This window comes from Periophthalmus magnuspinnatus, chromosome 1 (assembly GCF_009829125.3).
Source record: "Periophthalmus magnuspinnatus isolate fPerMag1 chromosome 1, fPerMag1.2.pri, whole genome shotgun sequence".
NCBI classification, from domain to species: Eukaryota; Metazoa; Chordata; class Actinopteri; order Gobiiformes; family Gobiidae; genus Periophthalmus; species Periophthalmus magnuspinnatus.
In genome coordinates, this window is record NC_047126.1 from 21,563,636 (window position 1) to 21,579,842 (window position 16,207).

At 37.1% G+C, this 16,207-nt stretch overlaps 2 protein-coding genes across 2 annotated transcripts; both read left to right on the forward strand.

Annotated features, from left to right (window-relative positions):
- Positions 1 to 965: 965 nt before the first annotated feature.
- On the forward strand, positions 966 to 8,875 carry gstt1b (glutathione S-transferase theta 1b). Its single transcript, XM_033973994.2, has 5 exons — positions 966 to 1,198; positions 1,709 to 1,796; positions 2,536 to 2,686; positions 4,697 to 4,873; positions 5,365 to 8,875. Exons 1-5 carry the CDS (start codon positions 1,087 to 1,089, stop codon positions 5,560 to 5,562), a joined length of 726 nt encoding a protein of 241 aa, XP_033829885.1. The 5' UTR covers positions 966 to 1,086; the 3' UTR covers positions 5,563 to 8,875.
- A 1,280-nt stretch (positions 8,876 to 10,155) lies between these two features.
- frg1 (FSHD region gene 1) lies at positions 10,156 to 16,048 on the forward strand. The gene is made up of 9 exons (XM_033968218.2): positions 10,156 to 10,272; positions 10,575 to 10,642; positions 10,852 to 10,974; positions 13,123 to 13,180; positions 13,394 to 13,508; positions 14,562 to 14,666; positions 14,808 to 14,899; positions 15,728 to 15,838; positions 15,925 to 16,048. The coding sequence occupies exons 1-9, from the start codon at positions 10,214 to 10,216 to the stop codon at positions 15,959 to 15,961; spliced, it is 768 nt and encodes a 255-aa protein (XP_033824109.1). The 5' UTR covers positions 10,156 to 10,213; the 3' UTR covers positions 15,962 to 16,048.
- The last annotated feature ends 159 nt before the right edge of the window (positions 16,049 to 16,207 follow it).

A 16,207-nucleotide genomic window follows, 5' to 3' on the forward strand; every position in this document is an offset into this window, starting at 1 on the left:
CGTTTGGACCCGACACACCCGCACCCGCTGTAGAGTTCTTATTGAGCAATCTGACCCCCTCTGCTGGTTACAGTCGATCACTATAACAGATCTGTAACCTATGATCTGTACCTGTGTGGAGTGTAGTCTATACCGGGGGCTGCAGGTCGCTACTCATGTTGTTACAGTCATTTATCCTGTGTAGGATAAATGACTGTAACTACTGTAACACTACTACTACTACTACTACTACTACTACTACTACTACTACTGCTACTACTACTACTACTACTACTACTACTACTACTACTACTACTACTATCATTACATTACTACTACTACTGCTACTACTACTACTGCTGCTGCTACTACTACTACTACTACTACTACTACTACTACTACTACTACTACTACTACTACTACTACTACTACTACAACTACGCTACTACTACTACTACTACTACTACTGTTACTACTACTACTACTACCACTACACTACTACTACTACTACTACTACTACTACTACTACTACCACTACACTACTACTACTACTTCTACAACTATTACTACGGATATATCTTGTCAGACGCTCAAAAGTGGATAGATCCTCCATTGATGCTGTAGTTCCTTGTTTTACATATCACGTTATTTTATGATGATTTTTGAATATCCACATTGATAAACTATTCACACAGTGATTACAGTAAGAAGAAAATATGATAGGATCTTTATTTTAAGTGGCAATAGATGGTATGCGACAAAAACTGGCATCTAAGAGGTTATTATGGTAATTTAATTGAATCCAAATATGATTTTATATAGAGAAAAAAGTTTCTACTTAAATTGCATTGTATTACATTGGTCTATAATACTACCATTACCACGATGGGCTTAAATTTAGCACTGTCACTGTCCATGTCAACCTTTTATTCAAGTAGGCCAAAGGGTTTGATGGGGGCGTGGTTTGTGGGCGTGAACTTTTGTGCGTAAATAAAGTTGGGTTTGAGGTTGGAAAATGCGTTCTTCGGCTCCTGCTGCAGAGAGGCGCACGGGATAAACCACTAACCACTACAATAAGCGAATAAATTCATTACTTTTCGGGTTAAAATGGCGCTGGAGTTGTTTTTGGACATGTTTTCGCAGCCTTGTCGCTCAGTTTACATGTTCGCCAAAAAGAACAATATTCCGGTGGAGGTCAGAACGATTTCACTGATGAACGGTAAGAGCTTTACGTAAGGGCGAGGCGAGTACGAGGGAAAAGGGACAAAGTTACGCTTGAAATGGCCAAAAAAAGATGTTACCTAGATTTATGGCACAACATTTGCAAAAGTATTTTAATTGCAAGATGTCAAACTGCAAAAGGCTACGAAAATGGGAGTGACTCGTGTTTTTTTAAATATAGGCTACACTGCTTCTACCTTTATTATTTTAATGTACCACAGTACTTACTGCGATGGCTGTTTTAAAGTTTCTAGATAAATAAAACTGATTTTGATTTAATAATGGCATTTTATTTTGTGCAAAAAAACATAAAAATACAACACACAAACAGAAAAACAAATGTAGACCTGACTAATAATTTGATTTCATAATGACTTGCATAATGTCTGACAGGCAGGTTATGAATGGAGAAAATTGGTGCACTGTGAATTTTACTTCACTAGAAACAGGCTAGACTAGTTGTAGTGATATAGTAGTATATATTTTTTTTGATTCTCGCTGCTTTCAGGAGAGCATTTCTCAGAGGAGTTTGGAAAAGTCAATCCTATTCGTAAAGTGCCTGCTCTGAAAGATGGAGATTTCAGCATGGGCGAGAGGTGAAAATGAAACCTTCTCTACTGCGTCATGTGACCCTCGCCTCTACATCCTCTGCTTCATCTGACCGTCTCCCCTGCATCCTCTGGTCCATCAGAACCTTTTCTTTGCGTCCTCTGCTCCATCTGACCTTCTGCTCTGCATCCTCTGGTCCGTCTGACGCTCTCCTCTGTACCCCCTGGCCCTTCTTTTGCCCATATATTAATTTTCCCTCCAATGTGCATGTCCTCACTGGTACTAAGTATCATATTTCTTGATTGTAAATTGGTTAAGGGTTAGGCCAATCTTTTCTGGTATTAAAGTCTATTTAATTCAATGTTTATTCAAAACGTCATTGTATCATGTCATATCATGTATACAGCGCTGTTTTTTTTATTCTGTTACATGGCTGCTTGGACAGCAAATATTAAGTCATAATAGGTTTAAATCATTTTGATGTATATTTGTATGAACAACACTGTACCTGTCCCTCTGCCCTGCTCCTGTCTGCTCCTTTGGCTCTGCTCCTCTAGTCTTGCTCCTGTCTGCTCCTGCTCCTGTCTGCTCCTTTGGCCTTGTTCCTAACTGCTCCTGCTCCCGTCTGCTCCCGTCTGCTCCCGTCTGCTCCCGTCTGCTCCCGTCTGCTCCCGTCTGCTCCCGTCTGCTCCCGTCTGCTCCCGTCTGCTCCCGTCTGTGCTCCTACACCTGTCTGTTCCTCTCGCTCTGCTTGCCTAACCCTCCTTTCTTTATTTTTTTTTTTAGTATTGCGATGATGCAGTACATGGCAGAGAAGTTCAAAACGCCCGATCACTGGTATCCTGCAGATCTCCAGAAGAGGGCACGGGTGAATGAGTATCTTTGCTGGCAGCCAATGGGCATCCGACTGCACGGGTCCAAAATCTTCTGGCTTAAGGTACTGAAAGCATTAAGCACTTTTACTATTCTATGCACATCAGTATGGTAATAATTTTAAGAATCAGCTAAATACTGTAGCTTCTGAATGATTAATGTAAACCAGGTCAACAAATTGCCAATCTGACAGCTAAACATTTCAGAAGTCAGAAAATGTTTAGCCATTTTTCATCTACAGTAATTGCTTAAGTGCCATATGTAACGGCTGCTGGATCCTCCATCAGTCCGTACAAAAAAAAAAGGAAAAGGACACAGGGTGGAGTGGTTCTATTTTTCTTCTTTATTCTCTCTTTCCGTCTTCCCCAACATGTGTCTCCCAACATGTGTCTCTCTAGCGGAAATCAAGCTAACCGAAAAATCCCCCAGGAACAAAGCGCCATCCGGCTTTTCCAAAATAAAACGCCAAAATAATAAAATTCACATATAACTTTGAAAAAAACCATTGTACAAACAAGAAATATTAAATGCATTTTTAACTCCGTTACACATACTTGACTGTCCTTTGTCTGAAACAGAAGGCAAGGTTGTTGTATAGTAAAAATGTAACAGATTTTAGTTATCAGCCAAAAGTCATGTGCTTAGTTTGGACACTGAGGAACAGTGTGGTAAATGGGGAGAAAAGGTTATTGTGTTCAGAAGTTACTGTGGTTCAGATCTGACCTGACTGATTAGTTACAGTTTATCAAGTATGCATCACTGGCTGGCTATGGTTACATGTACAGACTAAGACAATTAAAAATTATATATACACAGAAAAATAATCTCATTTAATTCAGATCATGGTCCCTCTGACATCAGATTTTGCAGTTTACATATAATATTTTTAAGGGTCCAGAAATCTGATTTTGGTGTACCGTCCAAGCTGTAAAATTGGCTGATATCATAATACAGACAGATGGTGGACAGGGACCTCTCTATGGGAGATCCACATTTTTTAAAGAAATATTAAAACTTATTACATTAATATTACTTATTACAAATTTTGAACCTTTTATTAATTATTAGAATTTAGCTCCACAAATGTGTCAATTCTTTGCAACTGACAACAACATCTTCAGGATTGAGTAATGGCAACACTTTCTGAAGAAGTTGTGAAAAAAAGTATTTCCTTTTTGTTGACTTTGTGCTGACAGGGAAGACATTGAACTTTCTACAAGTTTCATATGGATAGGCACAGAAATAACCATAAAACAGGTTAACAACTTTGCAATCTGACAGATAAACAGTAAATTCCATGATAGAATTCTTAATTGTTGTGGGGCAAGTTGAAGTGTCCTTTATCTCTCCCTATCATTCGCTAAGAAACTAAGCTCTGCACAGTCCAAATGGAGAAACTACTTTCAGTTTCCATCTTGCCACATAAAGCTAACTTGAGCTTCCAAATACTTTAATGACATGCAAAATTTATATTTTTAAAATACGTTTTTGTTGTAATACAAAACGTTAATAGGTCAAGTCAATATTAATCATCAGGTTTAACATTTGTGAATATTTCTTCTAGATATTTCATCAAAAAGTACAATGTAATGGGGAAGTCTAGCTCTCATCTGGGAGTATGTATGACATTATCACAGTCTGGAATCTGACAACCACCAATAAGGATTGTAAATAGGGCTGTAGTCCTTTAGTCATTTAGTAGATTAATCGGTTGATGGTGTCTTAGTCACTCAAAATTTGTATTGGTCAAATAATTTTATTTAAGCAAAAGCAAAAAGGAGAAGTTAGTTAACTGATATATGCAAAAAGGCAGATTAAACTCATGATTCACAAGATTAATCTGTTTTATATTGTATACATTGTTGCCTAGTACCTTTTCTGCATAAAAAAATGTTTTTGGATTAACTCCCATGCAGTTGTAGTCTTCAGAGTGCAGCTGTTTAGTCAACTAACTGATTGGCAAGAATTTGCCAATTGTTTACAGCCTTAGATTGTAATGTTGTAATGCCACATGATCATAACCTATTTTTAAGTATTGTGTTAGATACAATTGATTTTGGTCTTTCTCTTTTAGTTGATGCTGCCGTCAGTGTTTAAGATCGAGGTTCCAAAGGAGAAGATGGAGGGAGCTCTGGAGGATCTGGACTCTTCTCTAAAGCTCATTGAAGATACATTCATCCAGGACAGAGCTTTCATCGCAGGGGAGCAGATCTCCATGGCCGACCTAGTGGCTGTCGTTGAAATCATGCAGGTGATAGACCGGGTTTATACCTTTTTTATTCCTGGAGTAGATTGAATTTAGTCCTGAGTTAGACTGTTTTTAATCCTGGGTTACACCTGGGTTAGTCTTGGGTTAGACCAAGTGTAGTCTTGGTTTAGTCTTGGTTTAGTCTTGGTTTAGTCTTGGTTTGGTCTTGGTTTGGTCTTGGTTTAGTCTTGGTTTAGTCTTGGTTTAGTCTTGGTTTTGACTGGGTTTGGTCCTGGATTAGGCCTGGTTCAGAACTAAACCTGGACTTTTCAAAATGAAGCATATATACTTGTTGCTCCTGTGACTCTGTGTAATGCCCCTCTCTCTTGTCTCCCCCTGGCCCTTTGCAGCCAGTGTATATGTGTTCAAGGCCCACCCTAAACACTAGGAATAACCTCAGGACCAAACCAGGACCATACCAGAACTAAAACAAGACTTTCCAGCATATATTCATTGATACTCCTAATGCCCCTCCCTCTTGTTTCTTCTCCTAGCCCTTTGCAGCAGGCGTAGATGTGTTCAAAGACCGTCCGAAACTCTTGGCGTGGAAAGAACGTGTGGTGCAGGCTGTGGGGAAAGAGCTTTTTGACGAGGCTCATGAGAGTATCCTGAACGCACAAGAGGCTGTCAAACTGATCGACTCCAGCAAGATGGAGGCATTTAGACCTCGAGTGATCAGACTCATGCTCTGAGACAAGACAAAGATCATGTGCTTCTGATTCTACCAAAATCCTTGTGTTATCTATTATATAAAGGATGAAGTAAAAAAAAAAGTTTTTATGCAGAATAAGACATGACATTGATGACATGATTTTAATTTGATTGCAGCCCTACTTTGTAATTAAGCAACTGCTGGTTCACGATATTAACTGGTGCTGCTAGAAACTATAAAAACTAACAAAACTTACAGGGATAGAGAACATTGTTAAGCAATCTTTAAAAACAGTTGCAATATTTGAATTTAATCATTAACACGTCTTTGTAAACTTTGAACTAACTGGTCAAAATCAAGATTACTGCCATATAAAAGTGCTCAGTGTTTTGCTCGTCACTTTGCACATTTACTAAAAATCAAATCTTTTCATAGATTTTGGTTTTTGAAAATATTTTAAGTGACTCAAGTATGCACCACTCAAATAAAACATCAGTTAATAATATAGACTGTATCTATCAATGGATATAGCTAACCTGCTGCCACCGCGTTCCAAATGGGAAGTGATTGTGGGCCCACTTCCGGCTCCATCTACTGGCTCCAATTCACTTTATATTGAAAAATTATTACCTCAGCTCTGTAACAGCTGCAGTGACCCTCATCATTTTTGTATTAACCTACTCTACATGATCCTGGTACTTTCATTTTGCTATTGTCTCCATAAATCAAGATATGAACATTAATAACAGACAAATCTGGCATCTTCTTTGCCTAAGGTTGCTAGCATTAGCAACAAGTTTGATTGACAGTGTTGCTAAGCATCTGCTCCCTGCTAAACCAGCGGTGTGGGCTGGAAGGGGTGTTACCTTCAACAGCTTTGCTCTAGATTGGCTCTTTGATTGTTATGATACTCTTGATTCCAAATATGGAACTGGACTCCAAATTCACCCTATAACTGCTCTGGCCTCGATGAGCTTCATTTGACTGGAGCCGAACGCTATGGGTGACATCACACTCTCTTAGTCCACTTCTTTATTCACCTCATTCCAGAGGTTGGGTGTGGCCATGGCTATTCAGGTTGTAGTATTTTGCATAGGGCTGCTGATCTTGGAAGCAAATAAGTTCTATACGGACTACAGAGCTGTCTTAAAGCCTCCCAGAGAATCAGTTCTGATAAATATCATATAACTCTCATGTAAGGCTTATTTTTCCTCTTATTTGTGTATTTTTCCAGTATCAATACCTGCAAAAATTACTCTACAAAAACTACAATAACAACTAGGCTAGAACCACTACACTTTATAATATGGCATAAAATGCATTGAATGCAGTATAACTTTTTATCATCAGTTTAAAGCATTTTTGGCAAACAAATGTTTCATGAATTTGAATAATCTGCAGTACAGTAACAGACTAGTGAGGATCATGTTGTTATTTGCATATTTTGTGAATCTTTAAACTGACTCTGAAGCGTTGGTGATTTTCAGATAGAGTTGTGTTTTGTGTGAACAGAGGAGGGAGTGGTGAAATGAGGACACAGAGATACGGCTGTTGTATAATGTGGAGGAATTTGAAACTAACGCCTCCTCTGGGAAGAGCCTGGGTCCAAGACAGACAAAGGCAGGACCAGGACTAAAACTGAACCAGAACTAAGACTGGACCAGGACTGGACCAAGACCTGACCAGGACTGAACCAGGACTAAACCAGAACTAAGACCGGACTAAGCCAACACTGATCCTGGACCAAGAATAAACCCAGTATGTGAAAGTAATGCCTCCCATGTGATTAGCAGCCTGTGTCCAAAACTGAAAATTTCCTTTACTTAAAGACTGGACCAAGACTAAACTAGGGTTGAACAAGGACTGGTGTAGTAGTCAATGTGAAAGTAATGCCTCGTCTGGGAACAGACAGCAGTGACCAGACCCCACAATGCAAATGTATAATGTCTCATGGGATCAGCAGCCTGTGTCCAAAACTAGAACTGTGACAGTAAGAACACCTCTGGACAGACAGTATATTATGGAGCCCGCGTGTGATATGCGTGAAAAAAGATACTACACTGTAGCCTCAAATTATAATTTGGTTCCATGTAACTTGCAATTCGCACCGACACTGTAGCCAGTTAATTCTTACTAACTAAGAAGAATTCTTAAAGCCTATGCAAATCCAGGGCAAATTACAGTTTCCTTGTATTTTAAGCCTAAGTTAAAATAAAAGCTGCCTCAGCGTGTAAGGGAACTTCCAGTTAGTGTTTTTCTTTGCAAAATGTTTTGTATATTCTCTTCAAATTTTGTAAATCTGCCTATCATCACATTTTGCAGATGACAAAGATTGTCACCTAGAAAAAAAACAAAAACATTTCATTTCAATTTTAATTTTTCAAATGAAATCCAAACTGGACACCTCAACACTTTTATGGATGTGTTTATTTCCATGCAGTAGGAATCATTTAACATTTGTATTACCTGTTGTTCCTTAATGTAATCCAAAGCCTCATCAAGTGCTCCTAGAAAACAGTAATTAATATCATAGTAATACTATTATTACTTTACACAAACATCTATTAAGTAGCCTGTACTACTAAATTGACAACCTGTAATTGATTTTAACATATGTACAGTTTAAACACAAATTGTTTTATCCAACTTTATCTTCAATTTTCCACTAGATGGTGCCAGTCAAAGACAAACTATGCCTTTCTTTTAGTTTGAATTATAGTATTAATTGATTTAGGTTATGTCATTGAATCAATAAATTATTGATTATACATAAATCAAGCTGTCATGTAGGATAAATTGTTTGTATCTTCTAATCTCTGTCATAATATAAAAAAGCATACCTGGGCGTAATCATGTTCCTTGTTTGCAACATCATGGTGGCTGGGACGACAATTGTTCTTTATCAGACCTTTCAAAGACACACTCCCTCATAGGTAACCACCTATCTTTGAAAGCAAAGTTATTGCACAAGAAATTACTTTAAACAGCTCCACATTGAGATGGCTGAAGATCTACTGATATAATCCTCTGGAGTGAAGTGCAGCTGATTCAGCATAATAGATATAGCATAGGTTTAACAATACATGCCGTGTAGATATTACAATGTACTATGCATACATTTGTACAAATTGGCTAAATAGTGGATATGAATTGGCAAAAGCATGGGCACGAATTACATGTTGCCGGAACAAAATTGTAATTCTATGTCACAATTTAACATCTTTTTTCACGCTGGTCATCAGGCAGGCTCTGTAGTCAGGCTCTGTACTTTTGCATGACACTTTCTATGGTGGTGAAAATCCCTGAGAACAGAACTGTAGTGTAACTTCTTGCACATCTCAGAATGAAATGTTTTCACAATATTCTGGAGTTTTGTTTAAAATCAGTTGCACTTTCAAGCAATGTTATGTATTCCTACAGAAAAATGATAAATGCTGTGGCTGCTGGTAGAGGACATGACCAACAACAGAACTTAAGTGGAATTTCTTGCACACCTCTCAAAGATTTTTTTTTCTGCCCAGCCTAACTGATATTGAGGGCGGCGCTCATTAACATAGTTTAAAATTACAGCGATTTTACACTGTTGCACACTGAAACTCTTTAAGTAACCATAATGATAAAGTGTATGATGATAAATGCACCGATGCCGCGCGCCCTTCTAACACTGGCATGATCAGACCATAAACATATAAAGACTATAACCTATATATTACTAAGAAGGAGTAAGCAGCAGGCGAAATGTGCAACAGCTTTAACAGATTATAACATCATCATACTCACTAGAAAATGAAAAAAAACGCTGCTAATGTTTTGTACTATTTACAGCCCCAGTGTGTTTAGCCAAAAATACACTAAAATAAATACATGTTTTTACAATTTTGGTTGTGTTCGATGCACCGACATGAAAAATGTTGTTCCTTTGCAGGTGACGTGCCACCACCAAAAACTTACACACTGTACCTTTTACTGCTTAGCTGAAAAATAGGACTGCGACTGCCCATTATTCTATAACTGTCAAAATTATTCAGGGAATTTTGAATACTACATTTAAGCAGTTTAAGCAAAAAACAAAACAAAAAACAAAAACAAACAAACAACAACTCTTTTCCACGCTCGAGACCTCTACCAGAGGCCTTCTTCTTCTTTTTTAAAGTATTTTTGAGTTTTACATACACCTGTAATTAGGTCGGTACAAAATAGTGGAACATTCTTAGCAGAGCAATAACAGCTCCATAGAGTCAAGCATGTGCTGAACTCCCCGCCAGAGGACTGCACCTCTAAGTAAATGTAACTGAGTTCTACCCGCCTTTGGATTATGTCTTTATAAATGTGGATCATTGAGCGTAGGTAGGTGGCTTGAAACCTACGGGTTACAATCAATTTACACCAAAATAAGGGTAACAAAGATAAGATTCTGAACAAAAGGACAGCGATGTGAATGATTTATTGAACATGTAAAAGACGAAATAAAAATAGATTAAGGAATTAATTTTAATGAAAGAGTATTTATTACTATCAGGGTAATTGTTATTATTATGAAAGATATAGGGGGATAACGATAACACTGTTTTCTTTTCTTTTTTTTCCGAGTTTTGTTTTCGCAATGTTTTTTTGTGCCTTTTGTTCTCTTGCGGCTTCCGTATTCATCTCCACAGCCAAAACATACCCATGTCTGACTAGCGATTTCAATCATGGATGAATATTCTCGTGTGAAATCTACAAAGCTAGTTTTAAAGGGGCAAAGCAAGGGGTGAGTTATTGTATAATTCAGTTGTTCGACCTATTTAAACAGAAAATCATACGTTGATTTAAATTTGTAGACGGAATGGTAACCCAAAATGCTAACTAGCATATAGCTAATCATACATGATTTGCTACATGCTAGCAAAAATGTAGCTGGTGAATTTGTAAAATACGTCCGAAATCAGTGAATTTTTAAATAAATTCGCTACCAGTTTTTTTCATTGCTAGTAATTTCTAGGACTCAAGGGTCAATTTAGCCTTAACATTAAATACTCTCTCCTTCACAAACATTATTTAATTTTTTTACAGAAAGAAAAAAAAGCACAAGGATAAGAAGAGAAAAGCTGAAGATGGCGCAGGCAAACTGGATATTGTTGGTATGTACTATTATGTATGTTAAGGGTGGAAGATGCTTACAGAATTGTAGCACAATGCATAGTGTTACAAGATATCCCGAGTAAAACTAATGGGGTCACTTCACATGCTTCTTTGCTTGGATGCATGTCATGATTGGGAGAATTCTGTGTAGACTTAACAAGAAGAACTGGTCAGCTGATATTTAAGCACATAATTTCACTTTTGTTAGGTGGCTGGTGGGTGGTCAAGCGATTTGGAGAAATTACTGGGACAGTTGCCATAGAGATGGAGAATAACGCTTATGTCCATGCATTGGACACAGGACTCTTCACACTCGGAGCTCCACACCCAGGTAAGAATAAACAAATCCCGAGAGAGGCTACAATCGAAGAGAGGCTTTTGTGGTCTAATACTGGCTTTTGAGAGGCTTCTCTGGCAAAGGCTAGTCCATGAGCTCGGTCTTTTTTTAGTAAGTGTTATTATATGGGTTTATTTCCATTTTTGAAAGCAGTGAGGTAACTATTGGTAGTTTGCAAGAAAAAATATGCACTTATGTTGATTTAACAGTTGTAATACTTTGGATGCTTAATATTATGAATTATATATTATTATTTAATATTATAGATTATATCAGTAATGATTTTGGCAGTTTTAAAGGGTCAATCTGAATGTCTTTAGTTTAAATTATTGTTGGGATTCATGTTTGCTCCAGTGGCATGTATAGAAATTTTTATGGCACACCAACTCCTGGGTTTGAGGTAAAATGAGTAAGAGCAATTAAAAAGTTCTGAATTGTAGCTGGGGAGAAATTTTTCAACAAAACAAACAGTTCAAACTGTTTTAATTTCCTTAATTTATGCATGCCTTTACTTGTCAAACAAAAGTAATTTATCTTGTGCTGAGAAAGAGTGCCAGCAAGTGGATGAAGAAATGACTATCAACTTAACTATGAACACTTCTGAGTTCTTGTGTGTGTGTGTGTGTGTGTGTGTGTGTGTGTGTGTGTGTGTGTGTGTGTAAATCTTCACCATCTAAAACTTACAAAATCATCTCTATTAATATTATGCATCAAAAGTATTACAACAGTTGAATAAACATATTATGTACATAGGCTACTTTACTCTTGCAAACTAACTACAGATAACCCACTAGCTTCAAAAACTGGAAATTAAGTTGTGTAATCCCTATTGGCAACAAAAAGGGGAGCTGGAAATCGTGTTATACATAATCCATAATACTCCATACTTTTCTGTATGGAGTTTGAAAGTACTCCTCACCTCTGTGTAGGTCTCCTCCAGATCCCCCAGTTTCCCCTACGACTAAAAACATTTACATTAGAGTACCTTTAGAGGCCAAGATTCCCCTGAAAATTAGATTGTCAATCTCTACATTAGTCTTTCCAGGTCAAACAAAAGTTATATTGTTAAAATGGCACTTTGTGTCTGTATCTCACAATATAGGAATGTCATACTGTGTTTGCAGGTCTAAAAAGCCAAATTATTCCCTAATTATAACATGATTGTAAACTGCGTGTAAATCTGTAGTTTGGTGATTAGTCTAATAAACATTTATTAGAGGACACTGTAAGATAAAATATGATGCAACATCCTAATACAACATGCATAAATTAACTATTAACAATTGACTGGTTTGTAACACAAAGCAGAAAGTCTTATAATTTCCTTGTTATGTATGTTTTATTATGTGTAAAGGACTGGCCCATTCTACTGGCAGTGTATCTCATAAACTGTATTTACAACCCCCAATTTCTGCGTTTTTCTTTCCCAGTTATAATTTCTCTAAATTTCTATTCCTTTGTCAAGTTGATACTTTTAGAATAAGTAAAAGGACACTGAGCACTCTTTGTCTACCTAGAAAAGAAATACTTCATTCATGACAAGACTGTATATTTATGGAGGAAATGATGTACTTCAAAAATTGCAGTCTTTTTGATTTGCTGATTGTGATTAATCGTGCAGCCATAATGAAGCCATTGAGTTAAAAGAAAAAATGTTTCCATTTAAAGTGCTACCATGTAACTTTCTGGGAGTGGAAAGTCAACTGCATGATTTTATGGAACATTGTCCCTAGAGCTATATGAGTTTTATACCATACTCTGGAATATTATAGCCAAAGGAACAACATTTCCAAGCAGGATGAGGCCCACCTTTAGGCCAAATAAGAGTCTGTTTTGAGGAGATTCAAGCCTGCTCACATTGACACATATTTTCATGTTTTTCAGTGCAATTAAAACATCCATGATGAAAACCAGTATGTAACTTTTTTTTGGCAAAAAAAGTTACATACTGGGGCTTTAACAAAGATTCTTGATTATCTTCATAATAACCTGTCATAATAGTCAAAGTAGTGTTTTTGGATCTCAGTCTATGACAGATGAAAACAACATGAAAAAACATTTGTGCTATAGAGATATTTTATGGGGGGAAAAAAGTTTAGACAGTTTGAATGTAAATTAATGGATGTGGTTCTGATGTTTCAGATGACGAAGGACCTGATCCTCCAGAGCAGTTTACCGCCATTAAACTGTCCGACACGAGGTGAGACGCACCACATTTCCAAACCTGCGAAAACCACAAATCACCTCTCTCATTGCATCAGCACAACATCATTTGTACTGTTCAGCAGACAAGTTGACATGATGTAGATCCAGCTCTCTCTTTATCATCCTACACATTATCTGTCCTGGAAAAAAATGTGTTGCATTCAGCCTTGTGTTTTATGAATAATAGAGTGTATATTTTGTGTTTCAGGATTGCTCTGAAGTCTGGATATGGGAAGTATTTGGGGATCAACTCAGAGGGTTTGGTGGTGGGACGCTCTGATGCCATCGGTGCCAGAGAACAGTGGGAGCCAGTGTTTCAGGATGTGAGTATATGAAGGCAGGTTCCTTGTGAACTGTGAACTTTATATATATATATATATATATATATATATATATATATATATATATATATATATATATATATATATATATATATATATATATATATATATATATATATATATATTCATGTTTTCCTGGTGTGTATTTTATTTTGTTGGCATTTGCATTTTATCTCTTTAGTTCATAGATAACACTAGCCACAAGTGGTCAGTAAAGAAACAAAATATCTGTCTTGTATGACATTTCAGAAGAATGTTGTTAAGAAATTGGCTCATTGAATGATCAAATCCTACAACACAATACAAATTGTTTGTTTGTTAGCACCTCACAAGTTGTCGCACTACTAGAGGGCAAAAGGGCACAGAATAATGAACCAGGAAAAGGTAGATTTTTTTTTTGTACAGTGCCCTGACTTTGTTTGTCCTTCTCATGTGAGTTGAGATCACTCTTAGCTTTGGTGATGTCATTCATTATGCATTCATTAATCTATCTTATCACAGCTTCCTGCCTGTTTAACCTATCTGCACCTTCACTTTCTTTTACATTAAGTACCTGGATATATTTCAGATGACATTATATCACTATATAGCAGCCTACTGCAGTTCTCTAATTGTGGTTGTTTATTTAGAATCAAAATGTACAATTTAGTTTGAGGTGATAAAGTTAAAGGTGCAGTATGTAACTTTTCTAGTGGGTCTGCAGTCTACTTGTCTTCATGGACATGGTAGTGCTTTTCCTGGAATGTTCCACAGTATGACATTGAACTTAACCAGGTTGCGTTTTTTTCAATTATCAGATGTGTCTTCATGGGGATAGCTAAGTTTAATGCCATACTGCAAAACACTCCAGCCAAAGCAATAAAATCTCCATGGGACACGCTGGTTGCGGAGCCTCCAACCGAAATGTTGGGTGCACCTTTAACACACTGTTTGCACTACATTTAAAGTTATTTACACGTTGTTCAAAGCCAGTCACAAAATTCAATCTTACCACAATTCTGTTTAATTTACTCATATATATATATATATTTTTAGAATAAAATGGCTCTACTGGCTGCCAATAGCTGCTTCATCTCCTATAGTGAAGGCGGGGACATCGAGGCCAAGAACAAGACTGCGGGAGAGGGCGAGATGGTGAAGGTGAAGTGTAAATAGTGTTTTACCACACGGTTTAATGCTCTTTATTTAATTATACAACATGTCTGCAACTTCACTTCAGGGGTCAAGGTGTACAGAGCTTATACACCCATGTTGATTTTTTTTTTCCTTTTTTAAAAATAGATTCGGACCAATACGGAGAAGGAGGTGAAGCAGAAGGATGACTTGGCAGATGAAGACAGGGGGAATGTCAAGTCCTGTGAGGTCAATTATGTGTATGTATCCTGGATGTGGTGGTACACAAGTGCATGCACAGTCCTTCACTCAGCGTTGATTTGTGAAGAATAATTAGTCATGGAATGTAGAAGGCAAAGATGTACTGCATTTCAGATATTTGGTTGAAAAGAACAGTGGCAATGTTGACATAGGTGAATTGGTTAACACCACCCAAAATTTCATAAAAGTTGTCACCTGCCTCAAGTAACGTAAAATAAAATGGTTTTCAAATTAAAACAAATAATCAAATACTTGATTGTCTAAGTAGCTCCAATTAGCTTCCCACTCTGAAATTTGCAATGCTGCGGAAGGCAGTTCAAGGGGTGGAATTTTTGAGGGGTTCTTTATGGACGGACACTGTCAAATTTGGAGAAAGTGTGTAAACTGTCAATTATCAAATAACATTTTAAAATTAGATCTGCATTATGTCTAATCTAAACCTGTGATTCTCAAGCACCCTCCCAAAAGACTTTTATTGTTGGGCATCAGCATATTTAGGTAAATTTTACTGGCCAACATTTAGGAGTCTACAGTAACTGCTGTATTTGAAGGGTGTCAAGCCTTGCTAAACCTAGTTGCAGAAATGTTCCATTTTAACCCAATGATATCGATAAAAGCTTGAAATTGCCGACTCCTTTTAAAATATCCATGGTTTTCAGAATGATTAAATATTAGTACCCTTACTAAAGCAATTACCGGTGTATTTCCATTGCAATCTAATTCTGAAAACTACAAATAACAGCACATTAATTATTACAACTTTTGGTTAGTTCAATGCTGATTAATGTTCCACAAATACTTAATTTTATTGGGGAATTTGTTTACAGAAAGAAGTTCCAGAGTTTCCAGGATCGCCGGCTCAGGGTCAATGAGGAAGACTCCACTACGTTAAAGAAAGCCAGAGTGGATGGGAAGTTTCATGAGGCTCTGTTGGACAGGTCTGATAAAAAAAAATAAAAAAAATCATACATGTTAATTGTGACCATGCAAAGTTATAACAACGAACTTTTGCTGTGTTTTCTAGGAGGAGTAAAATGAAAGCAGACAGGTACTGCAAGTGAAGACATGGTGAAGACAAGGAGCAGTTTGTTATTATTATTATTGTTTTTATTTCTTTGTGGAAATTATGTTTTTAATAAACAATACATGATCAAAATACAATGTTATTTTTCTAATTAAAGTAGATGAGCTATGGGTAATGACCAAAAGGACAAGATCGCAGAGAGATAGGGTGAGGAGCTCAGAGTAGAACCGCTGCTCCTCCACGTCGAGAGAAGCCAGCCATGCCTCCTGGACACCTCCTTAGG

Excerpts from the sequence above, each read along its gene's own strand:
- frg1 (XM_033968218.2), top strand. The coding sequence starts at position 10,214 with ATGGATGAATATTCTCGTGTGAAATCTACAAAGCTAGTTTTAAAGGGG. Across the intron at positions 10,643-10,851 it reads AGGCAAACTGGATATTGTTG|GTGGCTGGTGGGTGGTCAAG; the intron begins GTATGTACTATT and ends CACTTTTGTTAG. Across the intron at positions 13,509-14,561 it reads GGGAGCCAGTGTTTCAGGAT|AATAAAATGGCTCTACTGGC; the intron begins GTGAGTATATGA and ends ATATATTTTTAG.
- gstt1b (XM_033973994.2), top strand. The coding sequence starts at position 1,087 with ATGGCGCTGGAGTTGTTTTTGGACATGTTTTCGCAGCCTTGTCGCTCA. Across the intron at positions 1,199-1,708 it reads AACGATTTCACTGATGAACG|GAGAGCATTTCTCAGAGGAG; the intron begins GTAAGAGCTTTA and ends CGCTGCTTTCAG. Across the intron at positions 4,874-5,364 it reads CTGTCGTTGAAATCATGCAG|CCCTTTGCAGCAGGCGTAGA; the intron begins GTGATAGACCGG and ends TTCTTCTCCTAG.